Source organism: Monodelphis domestica, chromosome 4 (assembly GCF_027887165.1).
Source record: "Monodelphis domestica isolate mMonDom1 chromosome 4, mMonDom1.pri, whole genome shotgun sequence".
NCBI lineage: Eukaryota > Metazoa > Chordata > Mammalia > Didelphimorphia > Didelphidae > Monodelphis > Monodelphis domestica.
Genome location: NC_077230.1, coordinates 6,306,581 through 6,330,340, shown reverse-complemented (window position 1 = coordinate 6,330,340; position 23,760 = coordinate 6,306,581). Strand labels below are relative to the sequence as shown.

Here is a 23,760-nt window from a genome sequence, read left to right as displayed (position 1 = left end):
TATTAAAGATAGAGAACCAAATAGAAGTTCTTGCGGGGGGGGGGGGGGGGGTATATAAAACAAGAAGGCAAACGGAGCTCCTGTATGTATAATCTTCAGTTTAATCTACTTCCACCAGAACAAACTAGATTTCTTGGTGATATTCTAGACCCAAATAAGTTTTATTCTGTTTAAAAATATCTTTACCAAGGTTAAAAGAATTGTTACATCTGTAAAAAAATTGTAACAAATATCCATCAGTTCACAGGTTTTTAAACATCATACCGCAACTCATATGAAATATGATAGTGGGTTTGTTTGCTATTGTAATTAACTGGGCTATTGTGAATTTGGGGCATTTTGGTACTTTCTTTGAATGTGCATCATCTGTATTACTGTTTTATTAAATAAAACTGTATTACTGTTTTATTCTGAAAATCATTTGCTCTCACACAGTGGTTCATGACCAAGGTAAAAAGGAAATGGATCTCTTTCTTTTGGTGAGAAACCTTTGTATTCTACCTCTCCTTGGCTGACACAGTATGTCACCGATTGTAAGCTATATATTTTTTATTTTTAAAACTTTTCTATTATTGTTTTTCCTTGCATGTGCAATATGGTATTTGAGTTTTAATTTTTCTCTCCTTTTTGTATTTGAAGCACTTGTCACCAGTATTGAGAAGATTTTCTTTAAATTTTTTGATTGTGCAGTAATATAAGCTTAGAATACATTTGTTCTAATTTTAAGGCATACCCAAAAAGCTTTAGATTATGAAAATGATGCCACTGATTGTTTAAAAATTATGGGACTTTGCTAAATAATTCTGTCTGATTCCAGAAGAAAGGAATACAAAAAGAGCCACTATATAGTGCTCTTGTATAAGCACAAAACTACCAGCATAGTGCCTATTGAGTATAAGGTCAAAGAGACCAAACACCAATAAGATTGATAAGATTTTGAGCCAAGACAAGAGGAATTAAATTTGTTTGGGGTTTGAGGCTGTGGCTGTTTTGACATATGTCAGAGGCAGGACTTCCTCTGAGTCACATTCTATCAAGTATCTCACTTTGGCTCCTACCTGGCTCCCATAATCTAGTCCATTTTCTGTCTTTCATAGTGTAGCAAACTTTCTGTAGTCTTGGGTACTGACTGAGTAAATGCATAATTTCTTAAATAATTTTAATTGGGCCCTCATTCAAGGACCTTTTATAGGTTTATTTTTCTTTTACTTAGATTTTTTTAGACATAAGACTTTGATATTTTATATTTTATCTACAAGTTTTTTTCTTTTTTGTTTGGATTTCTTTTCCAAATTGATTCATATACCTCATAACTCAGCCATGTATCCCTGAGTGATTCCTGTTGTTACTATCCACCTGAGGGGGGCCGGGGGAGAGAGAGAGACTTTGTTATTGTTGTGAACTTTTATTTGAATTGGAGCAATTTTAGGATAAGAAACTTCCGACCTCCCAGAATCCAGAAGGCGCCATGAAGACGCCTACAGAGACCACACACTGCACCAGAAGATCCAGTGTTCTTTGGGATGTGAATTGAACTACGGAGGGCTGAAATGCTTTTGTTTTGAATGTATTCTCTTATGCCAAAGGGGAATGCCCCCAAATTGGCTTTTTGTCAACTAAGTAATCATTGGTTTTGTTCTCTTTTCCTTTTATCCACAAATTATTGTAATTTATTAGTTAGCTATATTTCCATGATCCTTTTGGGGAGATTGGTCTCCCAAAAGGATCACAGGGAAAATGTATAGTTGGAAATTCTTGAACCCCTAAAACCTACATTACCCAAAATTCCTTTCTGTATTACCTACAATTCTTTTCCCTTTTCCTGTGTCCTCTCATTTACGTGACTGTATTTAAGTTTGCTGTGACTCCTCCCTTGCTCTCTTCTCTCGAGACTAGGCTGGGTTTAGTTAATTCTTTTACTTTAGTTATTATTAATAAAACTTTATAAAATATAATAGTTATTGGATATTCATTTATTTTTTACAATATACAAATGAGAATATAAAGATATTATTTAAGTATATTTTATTAGTATATATATTAGTATATTTAGTGCTATTGAATTAAGCAACAAATGAAAATGTTGTGAAAACTGACTGGGGAAGGAAAATTTTTAAATGATGTAAATTTTTAAATTTAAAATGGCATAATAAGAGTTTAGAATATTGTTAAGGATTTCTGAATTTTTAAACATTTGTTGTAACTGATTGGGATATATGAATTGTTACCAAACTGTTAGCTTGGGCATGAATGATTTCATTGTTTAGGTGTAAATGCATATTTACATGTGATTTGTTAGAATGTAATTCTGTTGGATCACAAATGATGTATGAATTTGTACTGTGAAGAAAACGAATTCTTGAGGTGAATTGGATAACACAGTATGTAAAGATATGATATATAAATTCTGTATGTGAGTGATGCAATTGATAAAAAGACTGATATAATGAGGGCTCTTCTGAGCCTGATACCTGGTGGAAGTGAAGTTGAGTGATGGCAAAAGTAAGCCATAGAAGAGAGAGGACTGTGTGATAAGCATATGAAAGACCTAAGGTATAGGAGACTTTAACAGAATGTGGGACCTCTTTGTGAGAGCCAGAAGACAGACATGTTGTATGAATGATGTAAGTAGGTTATGTGAAATCATTAGCAGGAATATGTTGAATGTGATTCTGCTTGAAGCAGAGGTTTGAAGGGAAAGAGTGGATGCTTAAAGATGGAGGAAGTTTAAACATTTCATCTTCCCCTCTTACCAAGAAGGAGGGACCAGGCTATTTTAATTAGATTTAGGACAGAGTAAGAGAAAGCCATTTGAAGACCAAGGTAAGGCAAATATAAATAAGGTATAAAATAAAGATACAGAATTGACATTTACTGTATGAAGAAGTTAAAGGAGAACATTTACTTTAGATAAACTTGAAGGTAGATTTTTAGAAACCATTAGAATAAGGAAGCAAGTAAGCAGGAAACTCATTAGATATTATGGAAAATGAATGAAATTGAAACACTCAACTATAATGAGTAGGATTTTTTTTTTGCCATTTAAGACAAAAGGTTTATAGGAAAAACACATAATATTACTGTGAGCTTTGAATTCAAATATGGCTGTCTGATAATTGAACCACGATTGGAAGAAAATAAGAAGATGCTCAGAAGACAAGTGAAAATCCTTGTAGGAAGTTGAGAGGATTATCTTAGTCTAAAAGGTAGGATCCTTTTCACTTGGTAAGGCACACCAGATTCTGATGGTCCCTGAGTGAAACAGTTATGGCATGAGCCAGTGATAGTTCTGACCTGTACGTGAAGTCAGACAGTGTAACCCACTCATTTTGTGTCCTTGAAAGAATTGTAAGGACAGTTAAAAGATCTTTTCCCTTGCCTTTCTTTTGTAATCAATTTCTATGATCAACACAGGATGAAAATTGTAAAATGTTAAGTTGCCATTTTCCAAACAAACAAGTTGACTAGTAAAGTTAAAACTGATTAGGTTATAGATTTAGATAAGTGAGATTTTTGATGATCTGCAATTGAAATTCTTTAGAAATAGGTAGAACTAACTATGAGAAGCTAAACACTTTAGATTATAGATTAGGACCCAGGAATTTCTGTATCTCCTACAGAAACTGAGGTAGAAGAGTTTTATTTCACAAAATGTTAGCTTTTCAAAAGTTTTCATTATTAGGAGGACCCTTCTCCCCCTAGTGATTCTGCAAACAATCTAGCACAGAAAGCAAGTTTCCTGAGAAGATCTATCCCTGGCTGTCAGAAGATGATTTCTGAAAAGGAAGATGAAGAGTGTCATATTATGCTTAATCAATGTTATTACTTGTTGTTGCATATGGGGGAAACTGAGGCAGGTGAGAATCACAAGACCCTGAAATTAAGAGGGAGGATTGTGTGGGATGAGATTCAGTGTGTAATTTTCAGAGTAATATTTGGCTTGTAACCACAATTTTCAAGATCTTTGAGTATTACTATTCTTTAGACTAAAACTGTGTGTCTCCCTCCTCCCACCCTCCACCTCCTCTAAAAATGTTAGTTTTCCTGACCTATTTTCAAAAACTTTGAGAAGAGTTTATCTATAGCCTGGGAAGAAAGCCAACTATGAGATAAGCTAAAGGGTTAAAGAACAAGAATTTTCAAAAGTATCTCTACTGTCCCAGGTTGAAAATCCCATGGTAGTCAAGGTTTGGTTTGGCTTTTTAAACATGGGGGTCTTTAGGGGTATGTAATGATAAAAATCATGTGCTCAAGATTTGAAACATCACAACCCTCCTGTCCCCTGTGGGACTGGATGGGGGGCGGGGGGGGGGGGACCTTGAGTCTGGATTATTATAAAAGTCTGTGATTATACATCGGAGGAGAGAGGACGTTCTTGTCCCAAGCAAGCAGCTTGTGAGGGCAGAATCCCTGTTCTTTCTCTCCCCTCCGCCACCACTGTCTGCTATTTTCTCCAAATAGTCACTTTTTCTCTGCCAGCATCTTACCGAGTGTCCTAGCTGCTCATTAGAGTGATTTCTGGGGGTGTGAGCCCCACCAAAATTCCACTCCACACAGGTACAAATGCAAAGTCTTTCAAAAACAGAGAGAAGACTGTCTGAAAAAGATCTCAGGGTTTGAGAGGACTGGAAGCTCAATGAGTCAAGAATGTGATATGGCAGCCAAAAGCTCCTGTGAAATTGGACTAGAGAAAGAACAACTTCCAAGAATAAGATGGGAGATCCGCTATACTCTGCCTTGGACAGAACACACCAGGAACACTATGTTCAGTCCTAGGAATCCTAATTAAGGAAGGCTATTTCTCAGCTGAAGAAGGCACCAAAGAAAACAACCAGAGTGGCAAAGGATCAATCTGATACCGTTACACAGTATCAGGAATATTTAGCTTAGGGAAAAGAAAATTCAGGGAACACACGGTAGCTGTTTCAGGAACCAGCTTCTGAAGCACAGTAGAACTTACAAAGGGGTAAACTTAGTCTTGATCTTAAGATAAACTATACTAACAATTAAAGCTGTCCACGAGTGCAGTGCTCGGATGAAGAGTGCTGGGTACCGATTCACTAGAAGTTTTCAAACAAAAGCCGAACGGCCGGCTTGCTGCACGTGCTATAACGAGAATTCCTTTTTTGGTTATGTGTAGAACGAGAGTTACTGAGATCCCCTGTGGTCAGCTGGGTTCTAAAAGCCACTTAAATTTTTTGTTTTCTTATCTATAAAATCAGGTTTACTAGAAAAACATCAAAGCTCTACAAAATACTGCCAATGTTCGCATGTGAAGGGCCGGACTAAAGGCTCCCTGTAACCCTTTCCTACGACGGCAGAGAACGGTGGCACGCCTAGACAACACCAACAGTGGCAAGTGCATCGAAACACTCACTGCATGTTATCTGCATGTCTTGGTCATTTAATTTTAAATCCTAAAGGTAAACAGTACCTCTAGCCATAGCTAGTCAATGAGATGTAGATAAACATGAAATTATTTAAAATAACTTACCATCGATATTACAAAGATCTTTCTTTGTGCATGTCAAAAGCCTAGCTGTACACTGGATAACCAGTTCTTCCTTATCTTCTAAAGGCAAAAATGGACAGAGACACTGAACAGTATGCAAACTACCTTCTGTTACTGGAAAAAACCTGTCCACAGAAAGAAAAAAGGTGCAATTAAAAGGTTTTTCAAAATAGCATAACTGTATAATAACAAAACTATAAAATAATTGTACAATTGTATAGTTAATTCAGAAAAATTGTCAAGTCATCCCTCCTTTTAAGGCTGTATCATAATTTGTCAAGAGAAATGCAACAAAAGTCTGACCAAATACAACGATCAATGCAAATACTACACTGTTAAAGTAAAAGGATATTTCCCTCCTTTCCACTAACAATTAACTTGTTTTTTCTTTTTTGTTTTACACTTTTGAAACTGGGTCTGGTCTCATCCATTCCCAGAAGCACAGAAACCTACCCATGATTTCTCTTATGCACTGAATTGCGTCGTATCATAATTTTTTGTAAATCTGTCTGATCCATATCCCCAAAACACTTTAAACTACTTGAGGTAAGAAACCTTGACTTTTTAAAATGTTATGGCTATAATACAGAATTGGGTATTGAGTGATAACCCATGTATAACACAGTGGAATAGCTTGTAGGCTCTGGGAGGGGAAGGGAAAAGGGGAAGTAAAGAACATGGAAAAATACTTAATTAAAAATGTTATGGCTATATTTTGAGTTCACATAGTAGAAACAAATCCCCCTTTAAAGATATTCTTTGAAAAACTGTTAATATTGATCATCATGGAAATTTTGGCCAGTTCCATTTCCAACCCAAGACAATTTTACCCCTCTTTTGGCAGTCTTGTGGTTTCCCATTCCTGGGATCTAAAACACTGGGGTGTTAGAAGTATTTAGCAGAGGGGGCAGCTGGGTGGCTCAGTGGATGGAGAGTCAGGCCCAGAGATGGGAGGTCCTAGGTTCAAATCTGGCCTCAGACACTTCCCAGCTGTGTGACCCTGGGCAAGTCACTTGACCCCCATTGGAGCCAATACACAGTATTGACTCCAAGACAGAAGCTAAAGGTTTTTTTTTTTTTTTAAAGAAGTATTTAGCAGCATTAGACTTGAGAATTATTGTAAGATTACAATCAATAGAACTTGGAAAACAATGAACGATTTACATAGAACTGTCTGAAGGGTCATCCACTGGGAGCTGATATTTGCCAAAGAGAATTTTAAAATCAATAACAGATCCTACAAAATATATGCATTAAGAAGTTAGAAAGAGAAAGAATACTCAAGATATAAATGAGTTCAATGTTGTAGAAGCCAAGAGTGGGAGAAGCAAATAGAAGGATTTGTGATTACTGCAGCATTACAGAGAAGGAGAGGATAACAACTGAGAAAAGACCCCAAAAGTTAGCAATAAAGTGGCATGATACCCTTGACAAAAAAAAAACAAAAAACTCCAATATATACTGTTATGAGGTCATATTGTAAAGATGAAGGAATGTCATTAGGAAAGGTAGGAAGGACGTTTAGTGGTCAGTACCAGGGATAAGACAGAAGCTTGTGATGAAGCTTTAAAGCACCCCAGGGTTAGGGTGTGTGAATTAAATATCTAGGGGCCCTCCAACCCAGGCCAATCCTGGACGTCTCATGTAATAGGAGTCACAGAGCAAGATTCCTGACCATGGGAAGCCAAGGGCTGGGACAGGTAGGGACTGAAGTGAAACCGTGGTCAATTAGAAAATCTCAGGGGAGGGTTTAGACCGGGCTTAAAAAGCCAGGACAGGACGAGGCAGGCTCTCTCTGCTATTTTGGGGCTTGTGGAAGGAGCTATCTTGCTGGTAAGCCAGAACTCATCTATATAAGCCAGCTCTGGCTGTGGAATCCAGGAACTACCACTTATAACCTCTGCCAGGGACTTTATAAGTTAAGTAGGCTGGAAATGTTATTTCTCTCTTTCTCTTTACTAATAAATACTTACAACTTTAGTATAAGGTCTCTAAGATTAATTTTTATTCATACAAATGGAAGGGTTTTTTTAAGTATGGGGGAACATATGTTTATAGACAAAAGAGAGGTTGCTAGTAAAGAAGTCACAGAGACAACAGGAAAAAAGGATTACAGATAGAGTAAAAGTAGAGGAGAAAAGGAATGTGATAAAAAAAATCAGACACTATTCAAGTATTTAGGGAGAATCACAAGGACAGAAAGGAAGAAAGAAAATAGAGGAAAATGTGAAATTTTGAGTTAGAGAAACTCAAATCAGTAGTTAGAAATAGTTCTAAGGATTAAGATATAGCCATATGATCACTGGCAATAACGTAGTAATAGACGTGAAGCTCAAGAAAACTGCACACTGAAATTGCGGAAATCACAACTGTGAGGTTTGTGAAAAAGGAAGAGGCTAAAAGAATCCTGTGAGTGCGAATGGTCTAGACTGGAGGTCCTTAGGTGGTTGCAACCAGGATCGGCTTAACATAAGAGACCATGTGGACTTCAAAAACAATTGGCTCTGGAGTGGCAGTGCAAAAGCAATAATTAGGAAGGAGTATGAAAAGTAGGTTGATCACTTCTCTCGCAATGAACTGAAGGACAGAGTAGCCTAAATTGGAAATTTTCAAGAAAAGAAGCAGGTATATCAGGTGAAATCTAGGGTTCCAGTCAAAACCAGGAGATGGAAAGACTAATCAAGGAAAAGGTCAATAATATCCACTATTTATTGAAAAAAAGCTAATAGTATTATTATGCTATACTGAAACTAGTAAAGTAATTTCTTTAAATATCTGTATTAGGAATAATAACATCAATAAGAAGCTTCAATACATACAGAAAAAAAAGCTTACCAAGTCATTGCATGACTAAGACAAAATAATATAAAAAGCTCTAGAAAGAGCTTCGGTAGGGAAGAACACTTTCCATTTGGGCAATCAAAGAAAGGAAGGAAGTGGTGGTGATTTTTCCACTATACCACACACTTCAATATATTTTGCTCTTCAATATTTTTATTTTTTATTTCATTACATCTCTTGGTATATATGATTAGAAACACTTTCAACTAAGAGTTCAATTCAATTATTAGAAGATACTTGCATATTATCACACAAGATACTTCTAACCATTTGCTGCCTAACTTTCTTAAAATAACTTCACGAAATTGGTGTATTTAGTAGGAAGGTGTTCTTTTTTTAAGAGCAAAGGGTGATAAATACCTGCTTCTGCTACGTTAAGAAGCCAAAGCAAAAACTCATTTGATCTACCTTTAAAAAAAAGTAATAACTTCATGACAAAAACTTAGAGGAATTTTGCTTCAAAGTGAGAGAACAGGCTTCTGAAATGCATTGTTTAAACAAGCACAAAGTGATGCCAAATTCAAATTATCATTTTCTCAAACAGAATTCATTTAAAGCATTTGGGAAAAAAATATTCATTACAAAAATGCTAAATTCTTTAAAATACAACTGACTTTTTCTATTTAAGTTCATTAATTTATTTCAAAGACAGCCTCAGAGCAATTATACAGTATAATAATCACTAAATTAAATACCCTTCTGTTGTCTTATACAGTTGTTTAACTTCATCAGGCAAAATGTTCTTAGAATGCATCAATTTAGAAATAGTTAGAGACCAAAGTGTTCCAGTGTCCCGGGATCTAAAAGAAAATAGAAAAAATTAGAAGAAAATCTATGTTCTAAAATTCATTACTGTTTTTGAAAACTAGCTATAAGGGTGACATCTGCAAAATAATACACCTCTTTCAAATGCAAATAAAACAACTGACCCTTCAACATTCTTTAATTTGGCAAAAAAAAAGAAAATGTCTGTACTGAAAAGCTTATGAGAAGGCGCCATGCAAAATTCATTGCTAGTAGAGCTGTGAACTGATAAAAATTATTTTTATTTTTTATTCTTTATTTTTTTTAACCCTCACCTTCCGTCTTGGAGTCAATACTGTTTATTGGCTCCAAGGCAGAAGAGTGGTAAGGGCTAGGCAATAGGGGTTAAGTGACTTGCCCAGGGTCACACAGCTAGGAAGTGGCTGAGGTCAAATTTGAATTTAGGACCTCCTGTCTCTAGGCCTGGCTCTCAATCCACTGAGCTACCCAGCTGCCCCTTTGATAAAAAATTTTAACAAATGATCCCAGTGCTAACCATGAGAGGCCAATGAGAAAAAGGTCCCATATTTGACAAAATATTCACAGCAGTAATATTTTTAAAAGCAAAAAGGTGTAAACAAAACATAGACTCATTACAGATATGTAGAATAAAATTAGTAGTATATTATTCACAGGATCAATAGTAGTAGTAGTAATAATTTCAGATCATAATCCCTATCATTTTCCAAAATAGATGTCAAACAAGGGCCTTCAAGGAAGAGAGAAAAGAAGCCTATCTATCTCTGCATAACAAAGAGCAAAAGTAACCTCTCCTTTAAATGAACAAACCTTTCCTCCATCCAATCCTGTTTGACTGACTTAGCATTTCAAAAAACTGATGTCTCAGTAGAAATTTCTACAGATCAAAGATTCCCAAGAGAAAATAATTTTGACATACATTCCCATGAGAAAGTTAGGAGTCTAAAGATACAGTAAGCCCCCTTATCTAGCCTAAGCCCAAAAATTGTTGTAAAAACTGCTGCATACTATATAATCTTGTGTTTCTGAATCTTGACTAAACTGAAAAAGTGTTCCTTTGAGAAGTACTTTCATGATTCAAAAGAGCTGGGAACCATAAGGGAATGTATCAGCTAAAAACCAAATGTATCACACACATGTGGTGATTCAAGATAACCATTGTATAGAATCAACAGAGAATGGTGAGATCGAAGCAAGCACATGTAAAACTCAAAAAGAAAAAAGAAAACACAGGAATTAGTTTCAAGCACTGGAAAAATTCAAAAAGGAATTAAAAATCAAATAAGACAGGTCAAAGAAAATGGGAAAAAGAAATGAAAGTAATAGAAAAAGAAAATAACAGCTTAAAAAGCAAAACTGGTCAACTAGAAAAAAACACAAAAATCCAATGAAGAAAAGAGTTTCCAAAAAAACAGAATTGACCTACCAGAAAAAGAGGCAAAAAAATCCAATGAAAGAAAAGCTGCCATAAAAACTAGAATGTGCCAAATGGAAAAGGAAGACAGAAAGGTCAGGGAAGAAATTCAGTCTTTAAAAATTAGAAATGGGGAAATAGAAGCTAATGACTCAGTGAGACATCAAGAAACAATAAAACAAAATCAAAAGAATGAAAAAAATAGAAAATATTAAATACCTCATTGAAAAAAACAATGAATCTGGAAAACAGATTTAGGAGAGAGAATTTATGAATTACTGGACTCCCTGAAAGTCATGATTAAAAAAAAAAAGGCCTAGACATCATAATACAAGAAATTATCTCAGAAAACTGCCCTAATATTACTGAATAGGAAGATTAAAAAAAAAAATAATTGAAAACATTCCCAGATCACCTCCTACAATAAATCCCCAAATGACAACTCCCAAAAATGTTATAGCCAAGTTCAAGAGCTCCCAAGCCAATGAGAAAATATTGCAAGCAGCAAAAAGAAACAATTAAGATATCATAGAGCCCCAGTCCAGATTAAACAGAATATGGCAGTTTCCATGTTGAAGGAGCAGATGACTTGGCATATGATATTCCAGAAGGCAAGAGAACTGGGTTTTTAACGAGAGAAATCTGGGAAGTATTTTAAAAACAGTAACATGATAGCTAAAATATATAACTATATTTGTAGCTATATATTTTATAAAATGCTTAATATACAATTTATTTTCTCTGATTTTCTACATAATTCTTAATTTCTCAAGCAAATCTTATTATTCTAATTTTTAACATGAGGTAACTGAGACTTGGAGATGGCAAGTAACTTTCCCATAGTTATGGGGCTAGCACTGATTAGTAAAGACTTAAAACTTTTCTATCTACACTGAAGCATTATCTTCAAAATAGTTACTAGCAAACTCAAGTTAAGGAAAGTAATGTAAATTGATTCTTTTAGTGAAAAGGCAACAGATGAAGTTAGTTCCACATCTTCTGGCAACCTACATCATAAAGAAAGAAACTGGGGACTAAAATTGCTTCTTACCTGATAAATATCAGCTCAAGCAGTCCAGATAAGTTGCAAAGAACACTTAAATTATCATAAGTTATACCCATTCCTTGAAGCATCTCACAAAATTCAATTAGCATGTTATATGGATTTTCTAATTCTTCACACCATTGCAATGAATAAAACAATTCTGCAACTAATAAAAAGGACAGCATCAGAATAACATATGTACTATTTATAAACATTTCAACAATTTCCATTTGCCCAATCTCATTTCTCAACACAGCAATTATTTTGCCTACTCCTATCAAAAAATCAGAAGAAAAGGACTATATGCATAGAGACATATATATCAATTCAAAATGATATTAGAACCATGGCTTCAAAGATGGTCTAATTTTTGTAAAAATCCACTTAATAAGCAAAGAACTTGGCTTTTCTTGCTCTGAATTTTTCTCCTTGAATATTAAGCCAACTGTACAACTTTTGTTTTAAATTCTTATTCTCTCCACAATACATGCTTATTCCCCCTAACAGTAACCTCAAAGTTATATGGAAAAAAGAATTATCAATAGATCTATACAAGCACTCCAAATTTCTAATTCAACCAATTTTATAAAAAATTCTACCCAGATGAAATAGTCATCTATGAGGTTATTTGGATTTCTATCTACTTTAAGAAAATGAAGAAAATGGAATTTTTTGAAGTTTCAAGAGGAACAACATGAAGTAAAAAACTGTAACACTGAAAATAGGCAGTGTTAAAAAAAAAAATCAGAGTAAAGAAATTCTAACCACACACTGTAATCTTCTCAAATAAAATTTTCTTTAGGATATGTGTCATGGAATTCAGCAAATCAATTAATCTAACACTTATCAAAGTGAAAGTCCCTCCTGGATAGGACTAAGAGAGACCTTTTTATAAAAAATTCTGATTTGTGCATAATATTTTAATAAAATGACAATATTTCCATTTGATTTAATATCTATTATATGTCTTTCAAATGCACCTCATCAATAAAACAATGTTATTCATTAAAATTATTTTAAGATTATTCATTTTCACATATTTTAAGTAAGTCAGAGTCATATTTTCATCACAAAGCAATACTTACTTATTTTTTCAGTTTTATTCTGTTCAAGAATTATTTCCTCCTTCAGAGTCAACAAGACTACTTTGCTTAATAATGCTGTAGTACACAAATGGCTTGGAAGCTGCAGTGTAGTGTATTCTTTGAAATCTGTTCTAGAGTACTCATAGTTCAAACTCAATCTTCCTTCCAAAAGAGGTTTATGCAACCACTATAATAAAAAAAAAAGGAGACAGAAAGGAATTCTATTGCTATATCTTAGGTAAGTGATTTTAATTTAACACAGGACATGCAGTGCAATAATAAAACTCCAAAATTATATTATATCAAAGGTGTACATTAAGAATCAAAGAGGAGAGGCAACTAAGTGGCTAAATGGTTAGAGTAAGGACCTGGCTTCAAATTTGGCCTCAGACATTTCTTAGCTGTGTGATCCTCGGCAAGTCACTTAATCCCTCTTGCCTAGCCCTTATCACTCTTTTGCCTTGGAATCAATACTTAATACCGATTCTAAGAAGGTATAGGATAAAAAGAAAAAAGTCAAAGAAAAAGGATGGCAGAATAAAGACAAGTAATCTCTAAACTCTCCCAAATTTCTCTCTAAAGTTAAAATAATGCCTCAAAAAGAATTCCAGAGTGGCAAAATCAATAAAGAGATGGGATGAGGCAATTTTCTTACTCAAGACAACTTGGAAGATGAGGTCTATTTCACTGAGGTGAGTGGGGAACGTAGTCTGGTGCATACCAAGCCCAGGAAACCTGAAGACCTGGAACAAGCCAACACCAAGAAAAAATGCTCCAACTCTTCCCTTGTAAGTTAGCAGAAAGACACTTCCAAATACACTCCTCAAGGTCCCAAATCTGGACAAAAGCAAGCAGTGAGACATTGAACCTCAGCATAAAGAAGCCTGTGGTAAGCCATGCCTAATCTGGTGCAAGCCCACAGCAAAACATTAGGGCAAATGAATCAACATCTTTCAGAGCTCTTAACCCATAAGCAGTAAAGAGGTATGAAAACTGGTCAAAACCTGAAAACCGTTGCTGGTATTATGTGCAGGACTCTTCTGCATTTTCCATATACAGTTCTGAGTCATAATCCCAAGGAAAGGGAGAGGAAGAACTACCAGGATCAAGGAACCAAATCACAGTTCCAAGGTAGAAAGGAGTACTTGTAATCAGTCACAGGCAAGAACACTGGCCAGGAAAGCACTGACCACACCTCTCCTAAGATTTTATTTGGATGAACTGAAACTTGAAGACACTTAAAACCTGTGAGTAGCGGTACAAAAAACCTCAAGTATAGAAGAGCACCTGCTCTACCACTGGAACAAAGTTAAACTTAAATATAAAGATAAAAGTAAAGGAAAAAGGCTGGGAAAATTAGCAAACAGTCAAAAAAAGAACCTAACCAAAAAAAGTTACTATGGTAACAGGGAAGGATAGGGTGCAAACTCAAAAAAAGACAATGAAATCAAAGCAGCTACATGCAAAGCTTCAAAGAAAAATGGGAATTAGTCTCAGACTCTAGAGGAGCTCAAGAGGGATTTTTAAAAATCAAATGGGAAGCAGGGATAAAACGGGGTAAAGAAATGAGAGCAAAACAAGAAAAAAGTTAAAAGCTTGGTGAAGCTGGTACACACAAGAATGCACATGCACACACAAACAAAAATGAAGAAAATAACAACTTAAATATAGACTAGGCCAAATAGTAAAAGAGTCATAAAAATCTACTGTAGAAAAGAACTTCTTAAAAATCAGAATTGGCCAAATGGAAAAAGAAGTATGAAAGCTCACAGAAGAAAATAATTATTTAAAAATTATTGGGCAAATAAAAGCTAATAATTCCATGAGACATCAAGAATAAAAAACCAAAATCAAAAGAATGAAAAAATAGAAGAAAACATGAACTTCTGAAAAACAACTGAGATGAAAAATAAATCTGTACTACCTGAAAGCCATGATCTATCTAGACTTATCTTTCAAGAAATTATCAAGGAAAACGGCTCTGATATCTTGAATAAGAAGGTAAAATAGAAATGGAAAGAATCCAGCAGCCACCTACTAAAAGAGAAACTATAATAAATACTCTGAGGAATATTACAATCAAAATATAGTTTCTAGGCCAAGGAGAATTATATTGCCAAGTAGCCAGAAAGAAACAATTCAAATAATGTAATGCCACAATCAGAATTACACCAGATTTAGCAACTTCTGCATAAAGGTTTAGAAGGTTTGGAATATGATATCATAGAAGGCAAAGGAGATAGGATTACTACCAAGAATCACCTACAGGCAAAACTGAGTATAATCCTGGGGGGGGAGGGGGGAGGGAAGGATTTGCAAGCATTTTTGATGAATATACTAAAGCTGAACAGAAACTTTTGATTCTCAAATACAAGAATCAAGAGAAATATAAAAAGGTAAACAGTAAAGAGAAAACAAAAAAGATTCAATAAAATTAAATTGTTTACATTCCTACATGGCAAGACAATACTCATAACCCTTAAGAACTTTTATCATTGGGGGGAAATATAAGGGTCATTGGATTCAACACCAGGCCTAAAGACAGGAGGGTCCTGGGTTCAAATATGGCCTCATTCACTTCCTAGCTCTGTGTCTCTAGGCAAGTCATTCAACTCCCACTGCCTAGCCCTTATAGTCTTCTGCCTTGGGAACTGATTCTATCAGTAACAAAATCAACAGCAATCATATGAATTATCTCAATAGATGCAGAAAAAGTTTTTGATAAAATACAACATCCATTTCTATTAAAAACACTAGAGAAAATGAGAATCAGTGAAAATTTCCTTAAGATGATGTGTAGTATCTATCAAACCCACCAACAAGCATCATCTGTAATAAAGATAAGCCAGAAGTTTTCCCATGAAGATCAGGGGTGAAGAAATGCCCATTATCACACCAATCATACTCAATATACTACTAGAAATGCTAGCTATAGCAATGAGAAAAAAAAGAAATTGAGAAATTGAAGGAATTCGAATGCAATTAGGAAACTAAACTATCACTCTTTGCAGATGATATGATGGTATACATTCCAATTCCTGGGGCGGGGGTTGGGTTAAGGTGCCTCCATGATCTGGAAAATCCACATAAAATTTTTTTTTGCCTTCCCTTCATAACAGAGAAAAAGTCTAAATTTTATCTTTTGGTTTTATGGAGTGTTTACAGTAAAAAAAAATTGCATATATTTAAGGTATTAAAACATAAAATATGTTGCTATTATATAATACTACACATATATTTTATGCTTTTCTGAATTTCTAAACTTTTTCTGGGATATCTGCTGGCCTTTGCATGTCATCTACACCTTCCACAAAATTCCCCCCAAATTCCCATTTAATTTCTTAAAACCATGATGAGGAAAGTGGATAGGGATACATGTCCTTAGAGAATCCTAGAAAAAAAATTTTTTTAACTGAAATAATTAACATTAGCAAAGTTGCAAAATATAAAATAAACCCACTGAGATATTTATATATTCATATATATATACATATATATTATAATCAGCATTTCTATATATTATCAACAAAGTCTAGCAGTAAAAGATCATTTAAAATAATTGTAAAGAATATAAAATACCTGGGGAGCCTACCTGACAATACAGACCTGAATATAATTACAAAATGCTTTTCACACAAATAAAGTCATATCCAAATAAATGGGAAAATATTAATTGCTCATGAGTAGGGTACCAATATAATAAAAATTATATTCCTACCTAAATTAATTTACGTATTCAGTGTCATACAAAACAATTATTTTATAAAGCTAGGAAAAAATAACAAAATTCATCTGAAGGAACAAATGGTCAAGAAAATTAAGTAAATTTTTTAAAAATGTGATGGAAGGTGGCCTACCCATACCTGATCACAAAATGAATATCAAGCAGTAACCATTAAAATGATCTAGTACTGGAGAGAAAATAAGAGTGACAGATCAGGGGAATAGACACAATATATAATAGTAAATGACCAGAGTTATTTAGTGTTTGATAAACCCAAAGATCCCAGCTTTCGGTACAAGAACTCACTATTTGTCAAAAACTGCAAGAAAAATTGGAAACCAGTATGGCAGAAACTAGATAAAGACCAACATCTCACATTGTATATACCAAGGTAAGTTCAAAATGTATACACAATTTAGACATAAAGGGTGATATCATAACTCCAGGCCTGGCTATATACTGTGCCACCTAGCAGTACCTAAATCACTTATGATTAGAGAAATGCAAATTTAAAAAACTCTGAGGTACCATCTCAAGCCTATCAGATTGGCTAACATGGCAGAAAAGGAAAATCAAAAATGTTGGAGGAAATGTGGAAAAACAGGGACACTGAGGCATTGTTAGTGGAGTTGTAAACTGATTCAATTGTTCTGGAGAACAGTTTGGAACTATAGAGTACATCTAGATCTTCACCCAAAGAGATAGAAAATAAGAGGGAAAGGACTCATTTTTACAAAAACATTTATAGCAGGTCTTTTTATGGTGGCAAAGAATTATAAACTGAAGGGAAGTGCATCAAGTGAGGAACGGCTGAACGAAAAGTTGTGGTATATGATTATAATAAATACTATTGTGCAAGAGAATCTCAGAAAAACCTGGAATGATACAAAGTGAAATGAACAGAAATGGGAGAACACTGTGCATAATACCGGCAATACTGTACAATGATCAGCGATGGATGATTTAGCTATTCTCGGCAATACTAAGACAAATGATGAAAAATGCTGTCCACCTCCAGAGGAGGAACTGCTTGAGTCCAAATGCAGATCAAGGCATTCCATTTTTCACTTATTTTCTTTGGGGTTTTTGTCTGTATTTTTTAAACATGAGTCTTCTTCCACATTACCAGTGTGGCAATGTTTTTCCAAGACTGCACACGTATAGCCTGGATCAAATTGCTTGCCATCTCAAGGGAAGAGAGAAGAGAATTTGGAACTCAAGTTTTAGAAACAAAACTTAAAAATTGTTTTTACATTTTGGGAGGGGGGAAGATGTGTGTGTGTGTGTGTGTGTGTGTGTGTGTGTGTGTGTGTGTACATACATACATACATATATGTATGTATTTTTTTTTAACTCTTAACTTCCATCGTGGAGTCAATACTGTGTATTGGTTCCAAGGCATTAAGAGTGGTCAGGGCTAGGCCGTGGGGGTCAAGGGACTGGCCCAGGGTCACCCAGCTGGGAAGTGTCTGAGGCCACATTTGAACCCAGGACCTCCCAGCTCTGGGTCTGGCTTTCAATGCACTGAGCTGCCCAGCTGCCCCCCATATATGTATTTTAAATCCAAAGAGGAAATGTAGTTTTGCCAAGCTTACTAGACTATGTAGTAAGTAGAAGATGCTAGCCCGGATTAAATCCAAATAATCACTAAAAGAGAGCTCTGAAGTAGACAAAGCTTGCAGGAGAGTTTTTCAGACTCCCACATACCTGTGTTGAAAGAGAATGCCTCATATTTTCCCATTCACTATCACTTGGCATTATATTTTCAACAAAAAGTCTCAGCAGAAGAAGTGCATTATGTGCTTCCAGAAGGCTAGTTAGTATGTCATCCACAGTGGACATCATCACTTGAAGACTAAAAACAAAAGAAATCATAGTTACAGACCGCCACTTTCATTTCAGGACTTTTGTATCAGCTGATATCTTGATTGAAGCCAGAAGATAAAAACTGAGGTAAATGATTTCCTGTATCAAACAGTCATAAGTAGGAAAGATATGACGGGCCTTCTCCTTGTGAACCTAATGCTTTACTCACTTCTTCTGAAACAGCGCCATGTGTCTAGGAACGTCCTCCTAACACGGAAAACATCACCTCACTTTTTCACCCTTAGAGCTAAGGCCTATTCTGTGGCTAACCTTTAGAACAGATATGATTCCAGTTTATCTCTAATTATACACATTTCCTTAAGAAACCTCCACTTTAGAGATCCTGGATCAGAGTACCAAAGGGTGCTCCCAACAAGAGTGGATGTCTTCTAAGCCTACCCTAGTCCAGAGATGTGTTTAGGAATACATTTGTTCCAAGTGTCCAATTATCTTTAAAAGTGTAGTATGGTAGCATTTAACACTCTAGCAAGAAATAATCTTTGAAGATAAAAAATATTAATTTTATATTAAACTACAGATTACAAAAATAAAAAAAAAGTCTAAGATGAAAAGTGTAGAGGACTTACCTTTTGACATCCAAGGATGTAGACTGAATTTGGTTCTTGAGCCAAAGGGCAGATGAGTGCAAGAAAGTGCTCTGTGTATTTGCATTTCCAAACTGATGAACTAGTGAATGTAAGCCACATAGCCAAGTGCACTTCAGTTTACTGACAAGAGAGTCTAAAATCAAGCAGGTAATATGGAATTTGTAACACAAATATCTTACTCATCTGAATTTGGTCTTAGGTTAAATTAAGTTTCAATTTTTAAAAAGCATCATTTAAACAGATAAAATAAATATTCAACTACCAAGTAAAGAATTTCTGAATCATAAGAATAATGCAAGTAAGGCACATAAATTCAAACTGTGGTTTTCAAGGATATATCATTTCCTGCTTAGAATTAATATAGGTCTTTCCTTTTTTTTTTTAAACCCTTACCTTCCATCTTGGGAGTCAATACTGGGTATTGGCTCCAAGGCAGAAGAGTGGTTAGGGCAAGGAAATGGGGGTTAAGTGGCTTGCCCAGGGTCACACAGCTAGGAAGTGTCTGAGGCCAGATTTCAACCTTGAACCTCCCATCTCTAGGCCTGACTCTCAATCCCCTGAGCCACCCAGCTGCCCCCTGATCTTTCCTTTTAAAAGCGAGAAAAATATTATCATCGTTTTTTGAGAGAAGGTAATAATGAGGTGCTTTTTTAAAAAGTCTATATTCCTTTTCTTTCATACATGAGAGTATACTAGAGCAGTAGGGTCAAATTCAAATAGAAACAGAACCACAAAGGCACCACATTGAATTAGAAAACCATAAATTAAGAAAATCTATGTTGTACTTCCTTTTTTATTTATTTTGTTAGAATTTCTCAATTACATTTTATTTTTTTAAACCTCACCTTCTATTTTAGAATCAATATTGTGTATGGGCTCCAAGGCAGAAGAACAGAAAGAGCTAAGCAATTGGGGTTAAATGACTCACCCACACAATTTGGAAGTATCTAAGGCCAGATTTAACACAGGATCTCCTGTCTTTAAGCCTGGCTCTCTATCCACTGAACTATCTAGACGCCCCATGTTGATTTTATTTTATCTTTAAACATTAGAGAAAATAAGGAAGTATGGTGCTGTGAAATAAGCAGAAAGAATAAGGAAACCAGGGATTTCTGGTCTCAAGTTTGAGCACTAAGGAACTATGTGACCTTTGGGAATTTGCTTCATTTCTCCAAAGTTGTTTCTAATGTAAAAGAGGGGGAGTTGAGAGGGGAAGGAAGATAAATGACAAGATGATTTATAAGTCCCCTCTGAATCTAATATTCTATTCATTCTCAAAATAGTGCATGTCACATGTGAACCTATGAATTTGGTTAAAAATGTTCTAAATTCCATGAATAGCAATGCAATTTTAAAGTAATAGGGATGGACTACATGGACTATCTCAATATCCTTTCCTACCCTGACATTTATTATCAAATAATCAATCAATCAATCAATCAATCAAGTACCTACATATTCATGGCTGTTTTAAATTCTAGATATAAAAAAGTGAAAGAAATTATTCCTCGAGGAATGTATATATATTCTCAAGGGAAAACAACCAGACAGATTACTTAGATAATTTAAATCTGGAAACCCTTAAGCCTTGTGTCCAGTCTGGAACAGGTAGCGCATGTCTAACCACCTAAATCAATTTCCACGTTAAAATCATAAAGTAGGCACAAATGTACTCTGCAGGGTCCAAAGAGGAAGTTTTCCAAGAACGGTGTAAAAACTCGATTCAGGAGTAGGCTTATTACTACCTGATAAGTGTGAAATATCCTGGTTCTGAGCACACAACTGAAAGACGGTTAATAACAACTCTTCCGATGATGGCATTAACCAACACCCTTTCACAGAGATGAAAAAGTTAGAGGCCACATCACAGATGAAAGATACTGACGGCTCAGTATTTCCAGCTTCTGAAGTAGTCTTTGCTTTGGACAGAGCTACATTAAGTTTACTGATAATTCTTTCAACATACGCTTCTCCAATCAAGTAATCTATGGACAGAATTTAAGAGAAATACAATATTACAAACATTATCACTGCATTTTCACCACCTCGACTCTATTTTTTATTATCCGTAGTTCTTTTTCACCAGAGCAATTCTTCAAAGGCACCGGCAGCATGGCACGGCAGATAGGAAAGTCGGCCTTGGACGTTAAGAGGACCAAACTTTTTAAAGTTGCTCCTCTGACACGAGCTGGGTAAACCTCGGCCCAGCAAGTCTGGAACACCGTAAGTTATAGGTCAGTTGCCAGTCTCAATAATGGAAGGAGATTCCACAACACATTAATGAAATCAAAGATCCACACCAAGAAGTAATAGACATGAGCATATAAACACACACACAGAAAATTCAAGGCAAATATCCAATCTGTTCTCAAGTTAAGCTCAAAATAAGTCAAAAGAACCTAATAAAAATTCTGATGTGCTATTAAAAAAAGTAGATTAGCAAAACTCAAGTTTAAAAAAAATTCTATTTCTTCCAAATAATGTTAAAAGGACTGAGAAAGCACTTTAAAATGCCCGCAACAGATCCTACAAATTAAATCTTTTTATATCTATAAATAATAAAAGACCTGTTGCTTCCCTAGACAATAAGCCAGCTCAATGTGGGCAATTCTAAATTCTTCAGCGCGATCCCCAGTTGTCAAAATAAACCCACAAATGAGCCTACCATTTTTAACATGCTGAGACAATACCAAACTTAAAAGGGTCCATCTTTCTGAGGTAAAGGATTCTGAAGAGTCTTCCACTTCCAAGTCCTTATTACACAAATGATCAGCCAAAGTTGCCAATTTCTCTCCTAGAATATCTCCCTTTAGCCAAGTAGATACTAACAAGTGTTTATCAGAACCTGAGCATGCCTGAAAATATGAAAGTAAAGATAAACATTAGTAAGATTTACCCCAATGATACGCAAATTCTATTTAATTCATCGATTTTCCTAAAATGACGTTTTCATGTCGGCCCCTTGCCTAGAAACCTTCCATCTTCTACCACTATCTGAAGAAGAATAACTCGCATCTATAGGGCACTTTAAAGTTTGTACAGCGCTTTCTTCCCAGCAACCTTGAGAGATGTACATGTATGTACACTGACCCCATTGTACTGACGAAACTGAAGCTCTGAGGGATCCAGACGTGCCCCAAATCCTAGTCATTAAATTATCTGAGAAGAATTTGAATGCAGGCCGTTAGACTCCAAGTATTCTAGTCACGGCGCTGCAATGCCTCCTCCCAAATTCCAAACTCCTCTTCATTGAGCCCCAACCAATCCTTTAAATGTTTCCTTCTTCTTAGCACAGAGCTTCTGTGCCTGTTCAGTTTGTCTAACGTCATGCTCTCACATGTTCACGTGATTCCCTAAGCATATCCGGAATGCTACCTCCCCTAGGAAGCTTACTGATCCAATTATTCTATGACCCTCCTGGATCTCGCCCTTCTCTGAAAAACTGTTTGTACTACTCATTTGGGGATTTACTCCTAAATAGTCTGTACTTCCATGTTCCAAATACATAGATCTTCTTCTGAAAAAACGATAAAGTTCTTCAAGATAAGGGCCATTTTAGAATTCCTTTCCATTCCCCATAGAGCACACTTTATCCTTCATAAAAATATTGAGGAATACATTTTAAATAAGAAACCTAACAAATGTTATTGTCTGGTTCTTTAATTTTACTAAAATTACGAAAATTAATTTTACTAAAATTAAAGAGAACTTGATGTATAATAGTGGCAAGTTACTTCTGTATTAAAGATTGAAATCACGCTGCCATGGGAAAAAAAATGTAGGCCCAGAAGCAAGTTATTGAGCCCAGATGTTTAACGGCAAATGAGCGATCTTCAAGGAAAAAAATACCCATCAATCCATTCCAGAAACATGTTGATCCATGTTCCTCAGGCTCCTTTTGTTTTGAGGATTGAGAAAGGAGAGAAATGGCAACCTGGTTCATTTCAAAGCAATCTGGAAAAAAACAACAACCAAAAACCAAGTGCGGATTGGAAAATGCCTTGAAAATCATGCTTTGGAAATAATCGACTCTTTAAAAATGGGTTAAGTGGCACTAAAGCAAAGTTCAACACGTTCTATGCCTGGTTTTGCCCTATGTTCATAGATGTTGCTTAATCTCTCGGCTTCTATTTCTTCTGCCACAAAAGGAGAGAGAACAGAGCCAGATAACATCTAATGTCTCTTTTGGCACTGATATTCAAAGACTTTGTTCCAAAAAAGCTTAATTTAGAATCCTCCTCTTTTAGCGAAAGGTAATCCCATTGAACTGTTTTTTTATTTTAAGTATTTTCTTTTAAATCTGAAGTTTGATGTTCAAAGGAGTATTCGATGTGCATGAAATAACATCAGAAAACTAGGCTACAATAGATTACTGCTGATTTAAGTCTTTTAAAATTTTGAACTACTTAGAAATCCCAATCTCACAAACCAAAAAAATATGAAAAAGGAATATTAGGAGGGCAACCACAAAAAAAGAATCTTAGCGTTCCTGGGCATCAAGAAAGGCCACTGAGATCGTTTCTTAGAGATAACGAGACTCCGTCTGCAATCTCATTGGTGTAGCGACGCCCTGAGTGAGGAAACGCCCCTCCCAAAGCAAGGCACGACCTTCCCTGCACTTGGTGGCTGAAAGTTGAGCTCAGGATTACACAGCGAGTGTATGTCAGAAGTGGAACCTGAATCTCAGTTTTCCTGCCTTGCCTTTCTATCCACTAAGGCACACTATCACGCACAAATCTTTTCCACACAGAATGAAAAATGAAGAGATTAGACAGAATTATTAGTGCTACAGAGATTATACCGCCTCAGGAAAAAAATGTTTCAAAAAATAATTTTAACAGAATTAAGAACTTTTATTGGGGCCACCTGGGTGGGTCAGTGG

General features: G+C 35.5%; 1 protein-coding gene across 3 annotated transcripts in view; it reads right to left on the bottom strand.

The window, feature by feature from the left end:
* Window positions 1–23,760, bottom strand: part of LTN1 (listerin E3 ubiquitin protein ligase 1) — a 117,991-nt gene that overhangs the window by 49,024 nt on the left and 45,207 nt on the right. For all 3 annotated transcript variants that reach the window (XM_007493136.3, XM_056825978.1, XM_007493137.3), the window contains 8 exons: window positions 21,544–21,733; window positions 20,624–20,863; window positions 18,858–19,011; window positions 18,112–18,259; window positions 12,681–12,867; window positions 11,602–11,761; window positions 9,049–9,153; window positions 5,495–5,637 (listed from right to left, as the gene is read on the bottom strand). In XM_007493136.3, the coding sequence (XP_007493198.1) occupies window positions 5,495–5,637; window positions 9,049–9,153; window positions 11,602–11,761; window positions 12,681–12,867; window positions 18,112–18,259; window positions 18,858–19,011; window positions 20,624–20,863; window positions 21,544–21,733 (1,327 nt within the window). The remainder of the gene's footprint in view (window positions 1–5,494; window positions 5,638–9,048; window positions 9,154–11,601; window positions 11,762–12,680; window positions 12,868–18,111; window positions 18,260–18,857; window positions 19,012–20,623; window positions 20,864–21,543; window positions 21,734–23,760) is intronic.